Source organism: Embiotoca jacksoni, unplaced genomic scaffold (genome assembly GCF_022577435.1).
Source record: "Embiotoca jacksoni isolate LCO1_2020_lvr unplaced genomic scaffold, fEmbJac1.0.p SCAF_15, whole genome shotgun sequence".
NCBI lineage: Eukaryota > Metazoa > Chordata > Actinopteri > Embiotocidae > Embiotoca > Embiotoca jacksoni.
In genome coordinates, this window is record NW_027185285.1 from 9,752,815 (window position 1) to 9,770,052 (window position 17,238).

Genomic DNA, 17,238 nt, shown 5'->3' on the forward strand with positions numbered 1-17,238 from the left:
CAAATCCTTATAAATGAAGAAAAAAAAAATCACCATTGAGGACAAAATCCCATGAATATAATCAAAGATTTAGATTTATTGATTTCCCACGACAGCCAAACCATTTTGACAATACAGTTCACATCATGCAATACAAGAAAAAAAAAAAAAAAGGCAACGATACAAAGATGCTTCAGATCAGAAAACCTAAAATACAACAACCGTTAAATTTTATGTCTTAAAATGAACATAAAACTGGTCTAATAATAGCAGGCAAAAAGTGTAAGCACAAAGAAACACACACTTTGACTCAAGCTCTTTCTCTCACACACACACACACACACACACACACACACACGCACACACAAACACACACACACACACACACACACACACACACAGTCCACAGAGAGCCAAGGTCCCGCTGCACTTCTGGGTTAGCTTCTGGTCCACTAGCTTCCTTTTCTCAAGGCATTTGGCCCTCGGGGATTTCTTTTATGCTTTTTATTACCATGTGCCACTCTCCTTCTGATATCTAGCGCAACGTACTTCAGCATCTTTTCATTTTAACCAAGACAGCAACAAATTTGTGATCATTTTTAGCACACTGGTCTGTGGCCACAAACCTGGCACAAAACATCATGAGAACTGTAGTTGCTCACTACTAACCACACAGTCAATGCTACTAACTAAATAATAATAATCTCATCTTGGTTAAAATCACAAGGTGTTCAACAGTCCAATATATCAGTACTTTTGCTAAACAACAGCAGCATTTGGGTTTAGCTTTTGCTTGCGTGACCAAGGCTAGTGAGGCGGAGGCTTGCTTTGACAAGGAGCAGGGCTTCATCTCTCTGTGCACGTCATCATCTACCTGTCACCCAAATTCTGCTTCTGTAGACTGAGTGATGTAAAACTGGCCAATAAATCAGTCACTTCATCCACCTGAGAGGAGGAAGAAAAAAAAAAACATTAACAAAAGCAAACACACACACACACACACAGGACAGCTTAGTTACACCTTAAAACTTCCCTTCTGCGCATCCGATTATGAGAATTCTTCAGCGAGGGTCTCACCTGCTCTTTGGTACGCGTATGCTGCAGCTGTGTCGAAATGTGCTCCAGCCTCTCTTTAGCTTCACTCTGGCCCATTAAGTTCAGGTATTCCCTCAGCATCTGAATAATCTGCACGCGAGGGACAAACATTAAAAACAAGTATTCATCAGCAAGGAGGGCAGACACTGTCAGAATATATCTGTGCCGGGCGAGAGAACACCTCCTCTACCTGTGTGACTTCGCCTCTCAGGGTTTCCAGGCTGCGTGAATCTCCCTCCTGCAGGATGTTTAGCTTGGAGCGTGCCAGATGAAGAGGGGTCCTGCCTGCTCGATCGAGGGCGTCCACACGGGCTCCTTGACAAAAAAATAACAGAACACAAACCTCTCCGTTACAAATTATAAAGTTTAATTCTAATTGAATAATAATTTTTTATATCTGCAGTTTATTTGTTGACATATATTTGTTTTAATTTGCAACAATCCCATTAAATTCTAAATTTACACCGATTCATTTTATAAAAATATTTGTCTGGGTTCGCGACAGGCATTTCTGTGGCTACTGTCCTACCACTGAAAAACATTTTAATGGAATTTATTAGTGGAAAATGTACAGGCAGCTGGAAATTACTGAAATTATACCCGAGCCACAGGAAAGATACTAGGACACTTGTAAAAAAAAATATATAGTACTGGTGAGCAGTTTATTCATCATTCTCAACTGTTGCATGTGTTAGTCTGCTTTAATTGCAAAAGCCAGAGCAACAATACCTTTCTTTTACCATTATGAGAATTATTAAAATCACTATTCCCATATTGTCAAAGTAATTTACAGTTTAAGACACCCTGTGGGTTTTTGACCTTTACGAGAGCAAGTTTTGCCAGCAGTTTCACACAACAGCAGTGTCGGTGAAAGCAGACAGAAGTACTGAGCAAAAAGGGTTCTCACAAGCTTCAGACACTAATTCACTGGTTATTGTTTTTGCAACTGGGTTTGTAAATGTTTTATGAGGGAAGACAAGAAGTCACCACATCTATCTATTTGCTCATGTTTAGGGAATGGCCGTAGTATACTGAGGGCATCCTAATACCACAGTATGTGCTGTCTGCTGAGCAGACATTGTTTCCCCATATAAGGACACCCCAGAATGCATTTTGGCAACTTGTATATATTGATTACTTATGTCAACATCTGTGTGAAAACTTATAACTGGAGACTTTTTGTTTGATACACATATATTTGGACTCACATTTAATTGTGTTCTGAGTGTGGAAAAAAATAAAGCTTTCGGAACAACCAGCCGGCACAGAACAAGCATAATAATCCACGACAGGAAGTCTGTTACAACCGCTTACAACAAACCACCCTCCCTTATGCATTAACCCTTACATATGCTTCTTTAGGGCAACAGACATTAAACTGTAATAGTCCCTCTCACACGGTTTATACAAGGGGTGGATCAAAAAGTTCAGAGGCTGCTCCTATTGTTCACGAACAGAGCGCATCACCTGCACAGATCAGGGTGCAAGCTTTAACCTTTGTGAGTATTCCAAGTTTTGGCGCTTGATCATCGTCAGCACCTGAGCACGAGCATGTGTGCATTTACGATGTTCAGCATGGACGAGATCAAATTTGGTGTCACAAAATTAGTGCTTCCTCCTCCTTCATGCATGTCGCTGTGCTGTGCTCGATTTGCACACTACAGGAAAATTCTCTGAAGTTTTTGAAAGCCTACTCGTATAATGTTGAAAAGAGTAACTCTAAACTGAAAAAAGTTGATCTTGCGCCCACATATTTTCAGCAAACTAACAAAGACAAAGACTTTAGAGAGACACAAAGAATTCAACAGCTCCACAGTGGTCTCACCTCCTCTCAGCAATGTGGTGATTACAGGCACATGGTTGGTACAGGCCGCTGTAGAAATACAGGGGGAAACGGGGAAGTTGCGACACAAATGCATTAACAAATGAAAATATATGACCTCAATGTTGCTTTGCTGTAGATGTGTTAACTTTTAGGCGTATGAGCCTCAAGCAGCTGCCGGGATGTATGCAGGGTGAAACCCCAGTCGTACGCATTGCTGATCACAGTGCTACAGTTTCTGGTTCGTGGTGACTGTACGGTCTTACCCAGATGGAGGGGGGTATTTCCCAGACTGTCTCGCTGGTTGGGGTCAGCGCCATGACTCAACAGCAACTGCACTACAAACATAAAAACAAACACATTTTTTTTTATTGTAAATGCAGAGTACAAGAAAGTATATCTGACAGCAAAAAACAACCCAAGGATGGATGACTCTCTTTTATATTTCTGTGAGGAACAGCAATTCAGCAATACAGTTATACAGCGTGTTATTCAATTACATTGTGGTTTAAGCCCTGCACACAAAAGATAACCTCTCCAACGATCTTGCTGCATGGTAAATGACTTCCTGTGATAATGTCATGATGTCGTTAATAGCCATCACCAACCTACCAATGCTCTCATTGCCATTGCATGAGGAGAAATGCAGAGCTGTCCTTCCCTTGTCATCTGCTGCACAGGGGTCTATGTCATCTTGCAGGAGCTTTCGCACTGGGGAAAATAAAAACTCAACCTTCAATCATCCTTTCCTTGCACTGCTCACAAGGCATTTTACTGTTACTTCCTCAATGTTCATACCTGTGTCTATATCATTGCTGTTCGCGGCTTCCCTCAGTTTTTTCACAGCTGTGGATACAAGACATCAAAAGTGTCAGGGATTCAAATATTGTTCGAGGATTTCATGCACCAAACTCGCATCAGGGCTGTTCATTGGCAAGAACCCGGCAGTACGATACACATCAGAATACAGGGGTTTACGGTTTAATATATTGCAATATGTTGTGATACTGTGAGCAAAGAGATATATTTTTTTAAATCGAAATTTAGAAAAGTTGTCATAGATTTTTTTTAAAGTGACCATATTTGGACAAACTAGGGAGGAGCAAGCAGTGGATTTGACTCTATCTGGCTGAGAATCCAGTGTACTATGCACAGCCAACTATAGCAATAACCTAACAGCACCCCTGGCCTGTCAATAAAACCATTCACGCCCCAAAATATATTGCTCTTTGAAGCCTAATATCTAATTAATGATGGGATTATTTTCTCATAAACTGCCAGAAAATATTTCCTGAAGGAAGGTGAATAGGAGTCAATGGAGCCAGAGATTTGTTGGAGCCAGCCCCTAGGGGCCATCGGTGGTATTGAACTTTATGCTCCTTCCGCATTGGCTTTTCTTTTCAGACCCAAAAGCAACATCCACTTTCATTTACAATCTATGGTAAAAGTGAGCAGTTACGTCACATTTTACATTGTTACGTTGGACTGGAGGAATCAAATAACTGAAGATAGATTACACTACTGTCACCTAGTGGTCGGGGGTTTAACTACAACACAGAATGAACCATTGTCTGCCACGAACCTTCGCAAGTCAACTATTTATTCAAATTTTATAGTGTTTTTGAGGATCGATGCAGTTATCACAAAATATTATATCTTACACCCTTATTCACATACCATTTAGTATCTCCATATTAGGGCCATTGAGATAATAAGTCTACAATATTAGCACACATACTAAACGTCTGCTTGTTTTGTAGTTTAACTTTAAAACACCTCTGCACACATGCACCTTTTTTTTTTTTTTCTTTTTTTTTTTAAATTACAGGACAATGTAACTGTCCCTTACCATAAATATCTTTCCCGATAGGACCCAGGTTCCGCACAGCTCGGTGGTGTCGCCTGGACCTCGTCCCCGTCATCTTCCCCAGCTTGCTCGCCACACCGCCGGAGACGATCTCCACCGGCTTCCACAACACGTGCAGGTACCTGTGCTCCACCTCGTCTCTCTGTCCGACTCGACCCAACACCACTTTGCCCTCACCTATCCCACTTAACCCAAACCCGACAGCTGCGGTACCCACGTCGTCCGTCCTCCCCGCGACAGCACCCCGCTGCTCCCTGTCCACCGCCTCCCGGCGGGTTTCATCCTCGGCTCCATGCTCCACCATGTACTCCCCTTCGGAGCTGGATCGGTCATTATCCGAGGCAACGATAGTGCTCCACCCGTCCATATTTTACAGTAGCATAGGTAAGCTCTTTTTTTTTTTTTTTTTTTTTTTACACAAGGTCCTTACAACTCCTGCCGAAGCTAAAAGGAAATGAAGCCGTCAGTAGCATCGGGAGTCCGCTTTGAATGTGGCATGCACGCCGTCAGGCGACGCCTGAGGCCACTTCACGGTGCGACAACACAGAAACTCCTCCGTTAAAGTCTTTCCATCCTGGATCATTTAAACTGTTCACACAATAGATTCATTTTCCTTCATAGCACCAACATGTCCCCTATTTTCCATTTTCCATTTCATCAGATAAGAGTAGTAAAAGGCACACCCATTGTACAGTCAACAGCCTCTGCGCAGTAACGACTAATCAGATTCCGTGTTGTTCACTGGCTCCCGTCCAATTGGAGCAGCACAACTAAGCAGCCAATCAAACTGCTCTCAGGGTAGACCAATCACAGCTCTGGGCATGCGTACCGTGAAAATCAGTGACTTTAACCAAAAAAAAAAACAAAAAAACATTCATCTGAAGTAAACAAACAAACAATCGTCTTATCTCCTATTTGATGTATGTTTAATCATTTAACATCATGTAAAATACATATTTATTTGTGACCCCCACCCGCCATCTATATAGCTTTACATAATATAGATTTTCATGATATGAAAATGACACAGTGTAATGTATATAAATATTTGTGAGGAATAATTATAATACGGGAGCTTTCAAAGAGGCAAAGTACCTCTCCAGTGATAAGCAGTGGTTTCCAGCCTGCAGGTTTGGACCTTAACCTGTTTGAATTGCGAGGAGCTGATTACCAGAAAAAGGATACAAACTTATATTCTGAATAAAAATGTACTTCTTTCTGACACTTAAACACGATCAGAAGTCTTTGGTTGAAATAATCCAGTGGCAGATATCTGGTGACGAGTTTATGGAGTAGAAATGGCTTAATCTTAATGGCTCAAAAGCCCCCCCACCCCAAAAAAGGTTGGGAACCACTGATTTGTAGGATGGTTTTCCGTCCAAATATTTGGTCTTGTTGAGGGAATGACTATGACTGCTGGAGGTAGCAATTCTGACAGACTTAAACAGCATTGTACAGCTTTAACACTCTTTATGTAAAACAATCAGAAGTCAAGTTTCAGTCCTGAAGACATGGAGGCTCCACCTGGTGCCAGGTAGCTGGGAAAAGCTGGGTCGGCGCCTGATGTGCCTGCATCTCGCCTGGTGGGACTCAGCCCGGCGTCATGGACGTGCTGCCGCAGCCGACTGCTATGAGGGACGCCCTGCTGCTTCAAGTATCCCTGCTGGCAAAACAGCGGCGGCTTACGGTGGGTGAGGGATGAGCGGAAACACGATTCTAAAAGACAGGAGAAAACACAGGAATAAGTCAAACTACCGTCTGCCATCGTGTCTTTATGGTATCATATGAGGCAATTAAAAAAAAAAAAAAAAACTTGCTTTGATGTCCTTGGTTTAAAAATGCAATTTTAAAGTTTGTGCAATGTCTTTATGTCCCAAGCTGCACCTAAAAATATCTACAGTGACGCCCACAATACAAGATTTGGGACCATCATCAATGGCAGATGAAGCTCTGCCTCATGTTGCCAAATCTCCCCCAACTCTTGAACTCTGCTTTGAGGCGTTCACACAGACCAAACAAATGCAGAATGTACACTGCTTTTCTTTGACTTTCTTAAACATTTGCTGCCATCACAAAGCAGCAGGGTCAACATGCATGCCTCAAAATTGAAAGAGGGGTTGTGCACAAGTTATAAACAGTAGCAGTAACGTCATTACCTAAACCTTCTTAAGTGGCATTGTGATCTTATGATAGAATTATGAGGCTAAAAGCTTTTCTGCATCAAATGCAGGTGAACTGTTGGACACAAAGTGTGAATTTGTTGCTTACAAGTTATATATGGTAATAATAATAATATTTGCACAATAATTGTAATATTTGCAGCAGTGGCATATAATTTGCATAAACCCCTAAATTAATACAAAATAAACTAGATAATATGCCTAATAATGAAAACAATCCATTGTACAAAGTCTATAAATTACTGTAAATAATCTGCAAACATATGTCTTTATACAAAACAATGTAAAAAATAAAAATCACCTGCCTCTACAGTGTATTTGGGTACAGGCTTATACATTTGTTATGTTTGTATTCTTCTTCTCTGAGACTTCATAGTGCATTATTGAGGTGTATTAAATTACCAGAAAATGACTCTGCAAATAACATATGTTTTCACTTTCTCCTCAGGAGAACCTGGCTGTTCAGATTCAATTTGAAATATTCTACCCGTGACCTCTCTCATCAATAAAGTAGCCAAATGTGGCAGTAGGTAGCCAAGTTACAATAAAAACACGTTTTAGTGGGCTACCATGAGTTGTTGTGGTTGGATAAATTATCATGCACATGGACAGAAGTTTTATTTCTCAGGAAGTCATAAATAACCTAATAAAAAGACTATATGCGTCAGACAGACAGGCGATTTGAGCTGATGAAGATTATTGATTTATTTAGAGTTGGTATATTAGTTGTTTCATTAGACTTTAGAAAAAACTTTCCCCCCCTCAAACACACAGCAGCATTTTTTCTGCTGGTGTAAACATGGCCTGTAAAGAAACAAAATAGGAAACATTGGGTGACAGAGCAACTATTGCATGTAACACAGGTCTCTGGCTGTAACGGAGGGACGTTGCAGTTGTTTGGCCTGCACTGTAACCATTCAGCCACTGACAAACTTCACTATGAAGAATACTTACTTCTGTATACATGACTAAAGAATTTATTTAAGTTGTTACAGTTTATACAGTGTACCATTTTTTTGGGGGGGGAAACCGAAGCACCCAGAGAAAAACCCACAAAAATGCCCTAACCCCTAACACTAACTGAACACACAAACACAAACACACAAACAGGAACTAAATACTAAAATAGTGTACCCTTCTGTGTTCTTTGACATCTATCTTTGTGAGGACCAATAAAAACTGAAAAGGTCGATCCTCACAAAACTAGACGTACCAGCAGGTTTTTGTTTTCACTCATCCTGCTTCTGCTCAAAATGTTTGTATTTGCGGCGATGTGATGGTGTCAGGAATTTCTTAAAATGTCTCCACAGAGAGACTTTTTCTATTTCAGAGATTTCCACTAGTGTTACGACCTCTTCTGGTGTCAAGACCTCTTCTGGTGTCGAGACCTCTTGTAGTGTCGGGACTTCTTGTAGTGTCGAGATCTCTTGGAGTGTTGAGACCTCTTCCGGTGTTGAGACCTCTTCTGGTGTCGAGATCTCTTCTGGTGTTGAGATCTCTTCCGGTGTTGAGACCTCTTCCGGTGTTGAGACCTCTTCCGGTATTGAGACCTGTTGTGGTGTTGAGATCTTTTCCGCTGTAAAAACCGTTGTCAAGTTGTCCTCAAGTGTAGAATCCTTTAGGACGATACGCTTGTGTTTGCCGGCCTCCTCCGGTGGACAGTCCTCTGAGATTAGTTCTAGTGCGGAGACCATTTCTGGTGTCAAGGTCATTTCTGGTGTAGAGACCGTTGTTACATTGTCCTGTGATGCAGACCCCTCTGAGATGACCTCAGGCTTGTGGTTGACGGCCCTCACAGAGTACTTCAACTGCTTCGTTAGCTCCTCCACGTTCCTTTTCAGAGTCTGGTTGTCCTCTATGTTTTCTTTATTTATGGTGCACAGGTCAATGTAGAAGTTGGTCTTGTATTCTAATTGCTTTATTAAGTCCTTCAGCTCATCATGAGTCACATCCTCACTGCTGGCCTCTTCCTGCTTGGGTTTTATGTTCTCCAGTTCTAACTGGTGGTCTTCAGCCCTCAGCTCTTCATTCATGATCGCATACACAAGCTTTCCTTTGCTATTCTTCGTGTCACTGGACTCAATCAGATTGTCAGCTTTGGAGGATCGACTCACATCTTTAATGATGTCTTTGTACCATCTCACCTCCTTTTCATAGCAGAGTCTCACGTGCTGTTCCTTTTGTATTTGTTTCTCCACCACAAGGATTCTTTTCCAGTCACAGTATTTGTTGTTTTCTGCCGTTTGTTTAGTCTTTTGCTCCTTTCGAAGACGGTGATGGATCCTGCGTAGGGACCTTTTAAGTTTGTCCAGTTTATGTTTCAGACACTCCACCTGTTTAGAATTGTTTTGTGGTGGCTTCTGTCCAGGTGGATGGATCCTTGTCCTTGTTGCTGCTGCCTTCATGAAGGATGGCTATCAGCTCTTCAAGCTTCTTTTCCAGAGCCTGCTTGTCCACATCCTGTGCTATACTTTTGGTGGACAATTCAAGGCAGGAGTCGGTCTTGTTTTCCAATTGCTTTCTCAAGAACTTCAGCTCATCCAGGGTCCCATTGTCCTTGCTGGCCTCTTCCTGCTGAAGTTTTATGGCTTTAATCTCCCTCTCGAGGATGTCAGCTCTAAACCTTTCCATCTGAAGTGCACATACAAGCTCCTTTTTGCTTGTCTCCATTGCGCTGGACTCAGCCGAAAGGTTAACTTTGGAGGGCCGACTCAGATTTCTAACGATCTCTTTGTGCTTCGTCAGGTCCTGTTCATTGTGGAGTCTCAGGTGTTGTTCCTTTTGCAATTGTTTCTCCACCATGCAGAGCCTTTTCCGGTTGTATTGTCTGTTGTTCTCTGCCTTTTCTTTCATACTCTGCTCCTCCTGTAGACTGTTAATGGTCCTATCCAGGACTCATTTATGATTCTCCACCTTCTGTTTCAGATAGTCCACATCAGAATTGTTTTGTGGCGGTGTTGGATGAACAGAAGCGGGAGCAGCAGAGTTCTGGGGCTCAACCTCCGCATGGATGTTGCCCATCCTGGCTTGATTACTGGTGGAGGACCCCATGACCATTTCATTGGCTTTGTTGCTGCCTTCACGAGGCACAACTGTAAGCCTCCTGAGCCTCTTTGACAAGGTCTTGATTACCTTGTTCATGCTGAGACTAAACAGCTCTTGAGATAGTTGATTTAGTTTTGATCTGATTCTGTTTTTGTTCCAAATCTGATTCTAATACAATCAATTTTCTCCTAGTTGGTTGTTCGCTACTCGTTGCAGTCACTTTCTACTGTTGTTGTGTCTTAAATGCTGTCTGATGTGTGCTGACGATTGGTGTACTGATAGGCTGAAAATCTCTCGCTTATATACACTGTAAGTGGGCGTGGCTTCTAGAATACCACGCCCACTTACAGTGTCTTTGATCCTAAACAGAAGCATTGTGACATCACAAAGTCATGTGATGTCACATTCCACAACACCTGTGATTGATGTATTTGAATAACAACAATTCCTTAATTCATTCCTGCTGTATATTTAATTTCAAATCAAGGCCACAAACAGCTTTACAGTAAGAATTCAAAACATACACAAACATTTTTCAGTTTTTATACTTATTTCCATCCAATATCTGTGTCTACAATCTGATGTAGTGCAGATCAATGAAATGTGCTTCTGAGAGGTTGATGAAGAGCAAGAGATGGTTGGGCTGCTGACACCACAATAAAGCGTGTTGCAAAAATGAACATGTTGAAATGACAGAAATGTCCTAATGTTGTTCAGATGTTTAAAGGGTCCGTTCACCCAAGTGAACCCACTGTCAAATCAAATGATAATGAAAATTTTAATTAATATTAATAACTTCCTATCTACCCAGCTGGTCTGATTAATTAATGTATTCTTTGGTTTGAAAGTCTTGTTATTTATTGATTGTATTACATTGTTAAATCAGTGAATTGTATTTTATGAGAAAAATGTTGGTCTCTTCAGCAAGAAATGGAACTTGGAACATTTAGTCAGATCGAGTATAAAAAAAAGAGATCAAAATGTATGGGCTGGAAACAGATCGCTCGTCAACATGCTGCTTTACCTGCATAGAAGGCCCTGAGGTCAGCCTGGACGCAGTGCTCCAGGAAACGGCGCAGAGGCTGGATGTGGGATATGGGACTCTCCCATTCTGTGAGGAAGTCCTCAACGATGTGATGAATTGCCTTGGGCCTTGGTAAAGGCCAGCCGTGGGGGCGCAGCTTCATTTCTTCCTCTGGAAAATAAGGATTCTATCAAAAACTTTCATTCAGAGTTTGTTCCCTGTCAAATTAAGTACATTAAATTCTGATGTTAGCAGCATTTCTACTCACCAGTAGGAAGTGTGTCATAGAAGTATAAAACTGGGTGCAGAAAGTTGGATTTCCAAGCTTTAGTCCAGTCTGTTTCTGCCCTGCTGCGCCCCAGATAGTCTATCATCTTCTTCCCATATTGCATAACTACAACTATCAGTCCATGGTTGGAGACCTCATGACCAGAGAGAGAAGAGAACTGAGGCAAGGCCTGGAGTGGAAACTCTTCCATGTATTCACAGTGAGAGCTTTGTGTCAAGGAGAGAGGAAAGATCAAACATGATGATGAGCATCAAACAGATTAACTGTAGTTTTATTTCCTGTGAAAAGGTTAGGTAAGACATGTTTTGGTGATTTTATTCCTATGTAGAGCAGCAATATATGAACTAAGTAAACACAGGGAGACTTAACAGGATGGATAACCTGATGATGCAGTTCCAACATCATCTGTCAATACAAGCATTCCCTGCCAAACACTGCTATTTTTGTAAAAAGACAAATATCATTATGGTAGAGCAGTGACAATATATTTCTTGATAAAAAAGAAACACTCTTTAGAGAAAAATAACATGAATTTCACGTGTTATCACAAGCGACCGTATATACAATTTTGCACAAAATATACTTTGCTCATAGGAAACGTAGTTTTTGAGCCATTTTCATGGTGTAATGTGTGAAACTTCCAGATTAATTAAAAGTGAAGGTGTTTCAGACATCCTGACCAGAACACCTCTGAACAGATGTGGCCACTGTGGTGACCAGCTGAGAGGCGGCTGGTGATGAGTGGGAGCGGTGAGTAATATGGCCCAAAAATAATATCAAGATTTTTCAGGGTAATTCTTGGATGACGATATTCTTAACGAGATGGCAAAATACTAAATAATATTTTATAATTTAATCCAAGAACATGCAGTTGCAGCAAAATAAGTGTTTTAGTTTTATATGTCAGTAAAAATTAAACTGTTTGCCATAAAATATACAGTAAAAGCTGACATATCACCATGTTTTATTGTACATCTGATCTTTTGCAAACTAACTACTCCACTGTGGAGCCACTTAAAGCAATGCTTATTGTTGCTGTGTAAATTTGGCACGTAACATATATCATGCTGTTACGATGTTATGGTATGATGCCATTGGCTCAACAAGTCAGAATATTGTCATTTTTACAGTGTGAATTTATTTATAATAGAAATTATACTGATATTATCGTGAACAATACAATATTGAACACAATATGTGGGTGCTTTATGATACACTAGGAGCAGTGTAAATAAAACTGTTCTGAAGCAGCCATTGATGAGGACATTAAACATAAAAAGGACAGATGGACAGATGGATGACCTGAACTCAGCAAGTGACAACAGGAAGCTCTCATTAATAAAAGAGGAAAGCTGGAAAATGGCAAATATCACTGGTGAAATAAGCATCTGCTTACCCTCGAAGAAGTACGACATCCCCAAGGACCTCAAACATTTGGTACGGCCCAGAGGCCTCGCCGGCCCGCTTCAGAATCCAGGGCTGCAACTGCGTTGTCAACAGTTTTGTTGATGGCCACAGGTTGCTATGGTAACGAAGTTCAAGTACACGATGTACAGCTCGTGCTGTGGCATAAAATACATATAGGTTAATTTAAAATAATGCTGACTACATGTAAAGGTGGCACAAAGGTGTTGTTGTGTTCAAAAGCAGAGTTGTCAGTTTGTTTGCATTCCAGATGTGAGTGTTCACTGTCCACAACCGAGTACTATCGACTATAGTGTATGACCTACAGTTGGGATCAGAGCATGTAGGCCAAGATGTGATGCCATGATGCCATGATGCCATTAACAAAGTGGGCATTTTTCAGTGACAACTATTTTACAGTGTCACCAAATAACAAACATCTGTCTGACTTTCACCTGTGTAACGGAATCCATGGACGAAGCCTCCAGCAGATGAGCGGTAGTCTCTGGAGTGAGCAGCAGTTCCCAGCACAAACAAGCCAGGGGTGTTCTTCCCTTCATACCAGGCTGTCACCCCCGGCAACCTCCCTTTTGCATTTTCACTGTTAGGCGGGCAGGCAGAGCTGTGGAGATGGGAACATTGTCTAAATAAAACAGCTTTTTTTATACAGTACATATTAAGGACATTACTTACATGAATGGGCATGGGCACTGGTATAATACCACAAGCCCACCATGTTGTATAAATCTCTACCTGTCAAATACGCTGAAGTTGAATCGGAATCCGAGGCATCGAATCACGCGGTCGTAGGGTTTTCGCATCGGGAAGTTGTCGATGTGATGCCCCGGTAGTTCTTCTCCCGTCACATCCGGACTGTTCTCTTCCTTTTTCTGAATGTACTTATTCAAAGTAAGATATAGCTGACCCTTTTTCTCTCTCTTCTTTCCACCTGATCTCCTCTTGCCCTCCTCCTTTCGCCGAGCGATGACTATTTTCTCCAGGCGTGCCTCCACCAGCCCATCGAGGGACTTCAGCTGGTATGTGTCTATTAGCTCATTATTCACAGCTCTGGAAAGCAAAAAAAAACCAGGTCAGTTTAGGTTGAAAGCACAAGTGGCCGGGCATCGGTAGACCCAGGCCCTCGGCCCAGCCTGTCACCTGGCTTCCTTTGCACCCAAATCGATGCTGATCGGAGTAAAGTTGGCTTTATACAAGAACATTTTGATAGAGGAAGCTGAGCCAGAAGACTAAACTTTCAATTTACCAGTTACACATATACATATCTCATCTGGCCTTGGAAGACATTGTGTTTCCCCAGAAGCAGCTGAAAAATTTAGCAGGGGCAGAGGGACATCTGGGCTAACCTGCTCAACCTGCTGCCACCGGACCGCAACCCGGATAAACGGTGGGAAATGGTTGGATGGAGTTCATTTGAAAAATCCTGGTAGTTTAGCTTGTTTTCTGTTCTCCTGCACTTTGTATGAAGTTATCCTCACTTTACTTTACCTGAGATCTCCAACATAATGTGTTTGCCAGGCTAGTCGAACAGGGCTGGAACTAAGCATGTGCACCCGACTCGCTTTTCCCAAGATGCTCTGGGCTGTTTCAAAAGCAGAGTTCCCCTTTCCCAGAATCAGCACAGCCTGGTCCTTGTAGTCCTCGGGGTTAGTGGAGATGGACTCGTAGCCCTCAACCAGGTCAGAACCGACAAATTCTACCTTCTGAGATACCCACAAACCTGTGGCTACCAGAAGGATGCTGAGGAAGAGAAGACAGAAGTACAATCCGCAATCCAAACAAAGCGGAATTTTTCACCTGAAGTGCAGTGTGGCACAAAGTACCTGCATTTGTAGTCTGACCCATGTTGATCTGTCAGGGTGTAGCTCCTGCCGGAGGCTGACTGCACCGCCCTGATCCTTCCGATGTCAACACCGTACCAGACCTTCAACCCAAGCTCCTTCACAAACATGGACAGGTAGACAGGGAAGGCTTCAGCTGGCGGGTAAAACTCACTGCTCACTCTCTTGAACAGGAGGTCGGGTTTATCGCTCAGCAGCGAGTTCCAGTCGTGACGCAGGTTGAACTCTCGGTTCCGCCTCCCTGTGTGGATCTTGTTAATGCTAATGAGCTTCCTGTGCCTGGGATACCTTGGGACGCACAAAGCAGAGCACAGAGGACACGTCTTAAACATGCTGCAGGACCACAGAGGAGTACAGTGTCGAAAGCTGTCACAAAGTATCTCACTTGTTGAAGAAGCTGCCAGGTCCTGAGTTCCTCTCCAAGATGATGTAGTCTCTTCCAGCCTTAGAGAGGAAATATCCCATCTGCAGCCCTGCAGGACCGGCTCCCAGCACGCAGTAGTCATAGTGGAGGGTGCCATTGTGGTGCCGGTTGTCAGAAAAGCTGACCACAAAGCCAATCAGGGTGAAAAGAATGAAACACACAAGGCTCGGATCCATAACCTGCCAGATGAATGAAAGTAGTTCAAATGTGTGTGATGATAGGGTGACGTGTTGCAGTAAATAAATACATCTTGTCAGTTCGGCCGGCAGAGGCATGAGACTGAGGTGAAATTCCAAGCTTTACTGACGTCAAGCAATATACATCAACATCACATCAACACCAACCACTCAAAGCGTGTAGTTGCATCACATCCCCTGCCTGCTACGGGTGATTAGATGGAAGTGCCTACTAAGGAGGGAACAAGACCATTTGAGTCGCTAAATATTAACATTAAACCAACACCGTACAAAAATAAAACACAAAGATAAGGCATAAGATACAGATTCCTATAAATGCTTCAATGACACATTTGCCCCCCATCACGATGGTTTGCTCTGGAAGCTCTTAAGCAGTCCAGGAAGAGGTCAGTCTCACCATTATTTGAATTAGTAGAGCATATAATGACGTAGAAACTGCAGAAATAAAAGTAGATTTTAATTTACAACACCAAACACTACTTAGAAATGGGCTTTTCTACACAGGAAGCATGGCCAGTCCCCTTCTGCTTCCTAAATCATTCTCAAACGACTGTCACAGTAAAAGAAGACTTCAAAATGTGTACTTAAGAAATAATCAAATATTAATGCATGTGTGTAAATATTCATTTAACTTACAACGCTCTGTGGTAATCACCCTAGAAGAATAATACAGTACCACATAATGTGCTGAAACCCCTGCTCTCCATCACCCATTATAAAAATGACCTGATAGACTTTTACATATATTTAGAAAATTGTAGTGCCATAAAATCCCCCCCCAAAAAATTTAACATCTGTGCTACAAAGACACATACGATTTGGGGATATATAGGCTATGGCCAAAAAAAAAAAAAAAATCTAATATTTATATCTGGTAGGCTAATATTGCTGCAATATGGTGAAAATAATTCTGGATTTTATTAGAAAAAGTTGTTTTCCACGTAAAAATACGAGATATGTTTGCAAATGATCGTAAACATAATGTTTGTATTTACTCTCAGGCAGCAGGGGCATTTGGGCCATGATGGGGCAACTGGCTCCACTGCATACACGCAGCAGCTCGACACTCTGGAGCAAAAATAAACAAATTCAGCCCAGATTTATCAAGACATCACACTTCATAAACCAATGGGATAATTTAGCGACTTGAAGCCGGCGAACCGGGGTTAAGAAGCGGGATAAAGAGTCCCCCGGCTCTCCGTGAACTCTCTGGCCGATGTTACATCACTCCGCCGGGGATGCGGCGGCCGCCGTCGCCCGCTGAACCAGATGTGAGGTCGACTAATGCTTTCAACCGCGGAAACATGGAAGGCAATACGGTACCTTTTACAGCTGTCGGTCCCTCGAGCGCAACATCTGGGGCTTCAAACCTGTCAAGGCCGCTACATGTTTACTCTTCAGCATTTTAAAACGCGCTATGTGGGAATGTGTAGTCTTCCGAAAACCCACCAGCACAACCTACTCCCCCCCCCCGGATCACAAAAACCAATGGAGGGCGGCTGGCATAAAGGGGCGTGATTAGAAAATACCATAGAATAGAGTAGAATAGAACAGAATAAAAGACGCGTGCACATCTTATTTTACATCAATTTAACAATCCTACCTACAATGCCCACTGTCATTGATCTGTCATTGATCACTGTCAAACCAACTGGGCTGAACTCAGAGGGAAAAAGGAAATACTTTTCCCCGGAGACTCTGTTCAAAGCTTGAAATTGTAAACATGACAGTGCCGTTTTTTCCACTTCTTGCTATTTGTAACCAGCACTGATTACCTTCATCTCCTTCAGGACTTTAATTACATGTCAACTGACATTTCAAATCCTTTCAGTGTTTCAACTTCAAACACTTCAACTTCTCTCAGCACTTAAACTGACACTTCACACCGACAGAAGTTTTAACCTCTCCTCCAATTTAAACTTTATTTTGTATTTGTATTTGGACTACCACTGCAACTATTTCAAATTCATGTAACTGCTTCCTTAAACTTGGCCACGGCATTATCTGACAGACATCTACTGTAGTGGGATTTAGTCCCACATGCTGTGTAGTC

The 17,238-nt window shown here is 42.1% G+C and overlaps 2 protein-coding genes across 6 annotated transcripts; both read right to left on the bottom strand.

Moving 5' to 3' along the window:
• Nucleotides 1–49: 49 nt before the first annotated feature.
• ankrd54 (ankyrin repeat domain 54) lies at nucleotides 50–5,479 on the bottom strand. Its single transcript, XM_069149432.1, has 8 exons — nucleotides 4,746–5,479; nucleotides 3,695–3,742; nucleotides 3,509–3,607; nucleotides 3,163–3,234; nucleotides 2,900–2,947; nucleotides 1,265–1,389; nucleotides 1,057–1,164; nucleotides 50–924 (listed from the first exon to the last, which is right to left on the bottom strand). The coding sequence occupies exons 1-8, from the start codon at nucleotides 5,128–5,130 to the stop codon at nucleotides 850–852; spliced, it is 960 nt and encodes a 319-aa protein (XP_069005533.1). The 5' UTR covers nucleotides 5,131–5,479; the 3' UTR covers nucleotides 50–849.
• Nucleotides 5,480–5,667: 188 nt separating this feature from the next.
• On the bottom strand, nucleotides 5,668–16,637 carry foxred2 (FAD-dependent oxidoreductase domain containing 2). 5 transcript variants are annotated; one of them, XM_069149436.1, is made up of 11 exons: nucleotides 16,509–16,637; nucleotides 16,181–16,253; nucleotides 14,950–15,167; nucleotides 14,547–14,852; nucleotides 14,212–14,463; nucleotides 13,459–13,773; nucleotides 13,161–13,327; nucleotides 12,698–12,863; nucleotides 11,281–11,507; nucleotides 11,013–11,183; nucleotides 5,668–6,479 (listed from the first exon to the last, which is right to left on the bottom strand). In XM_069149436.1, the coding sequence occupies exons 3-11, from the start codon at nucleotides 15,162–15,164 to the stop codon at nucleotides 6,247–6,249; spliced, it is 2,052 nt and encodes a 683-aa protein (XP_069005537.1). In that variant the 5' UTR covers nucleotides 15,165–15,167; nucleotides 16,181–16,253; nucleotides 16,509–16,637; the 3' UTR covers nucleotides 5,668–6,246. The 5 variants fall into 5 exon arrangements, with proteins under 5 accessions (XP_069005537.1, XP_069005538.1, XP_069005535.1 ...); XM_069149437.1 differs by lacking the exon at nucleotides 16,181–16,253; XM_069149434.1 differs by having other exon boundaries at nucleotides 14,950–16,253.
• Between the last annotated feature and the right edge of the window lie 601 nt (nucleotides 16,638–17,238).

Coding starts and splice junctions, on each gene's coding strand:
- ankrd54 (XM_069149432.1), bottom strand. CDS start 5,130: ATGGACGGGTGGAGCACTATCGTTGCCTCGGATAATGACCGATCCAGC. Junction 3,743..4,745: donor TATCGGGAAAGATATTTATG/GTAAGGGACAGT, acceptor TTGTATCCACAG/CTGTGAAAAAACTGAGGGAA. Junction 925..1,056: donor ATACGCGTACCAAAGAGCAG/GTGAGACCCTCG, acceptor TCCTCCTCTCAG/GTGGATGAAGTGACTGATTT.
- foxred2 (XM_069149434.1), bottom strand. CDS start 15,263: ATGCCTCTGCCGGCCGAACTGACAAGATGTATTTATTTACTGCAACAC. Junction 14,464..14,546: donor GGGTCAGACTACAAATGCAG/GTACTTTGTGCC, acceptor TCTCTTCCTCAG/CATCCTTCTGGTAGCCACAG. Junction 12,864..13,160: donor CCATGGATTCCGTTACACAG/GTGAAAGTCAGA, acceptor TTTATGCCACAG/CACGAGCTGTACATCGTGTA.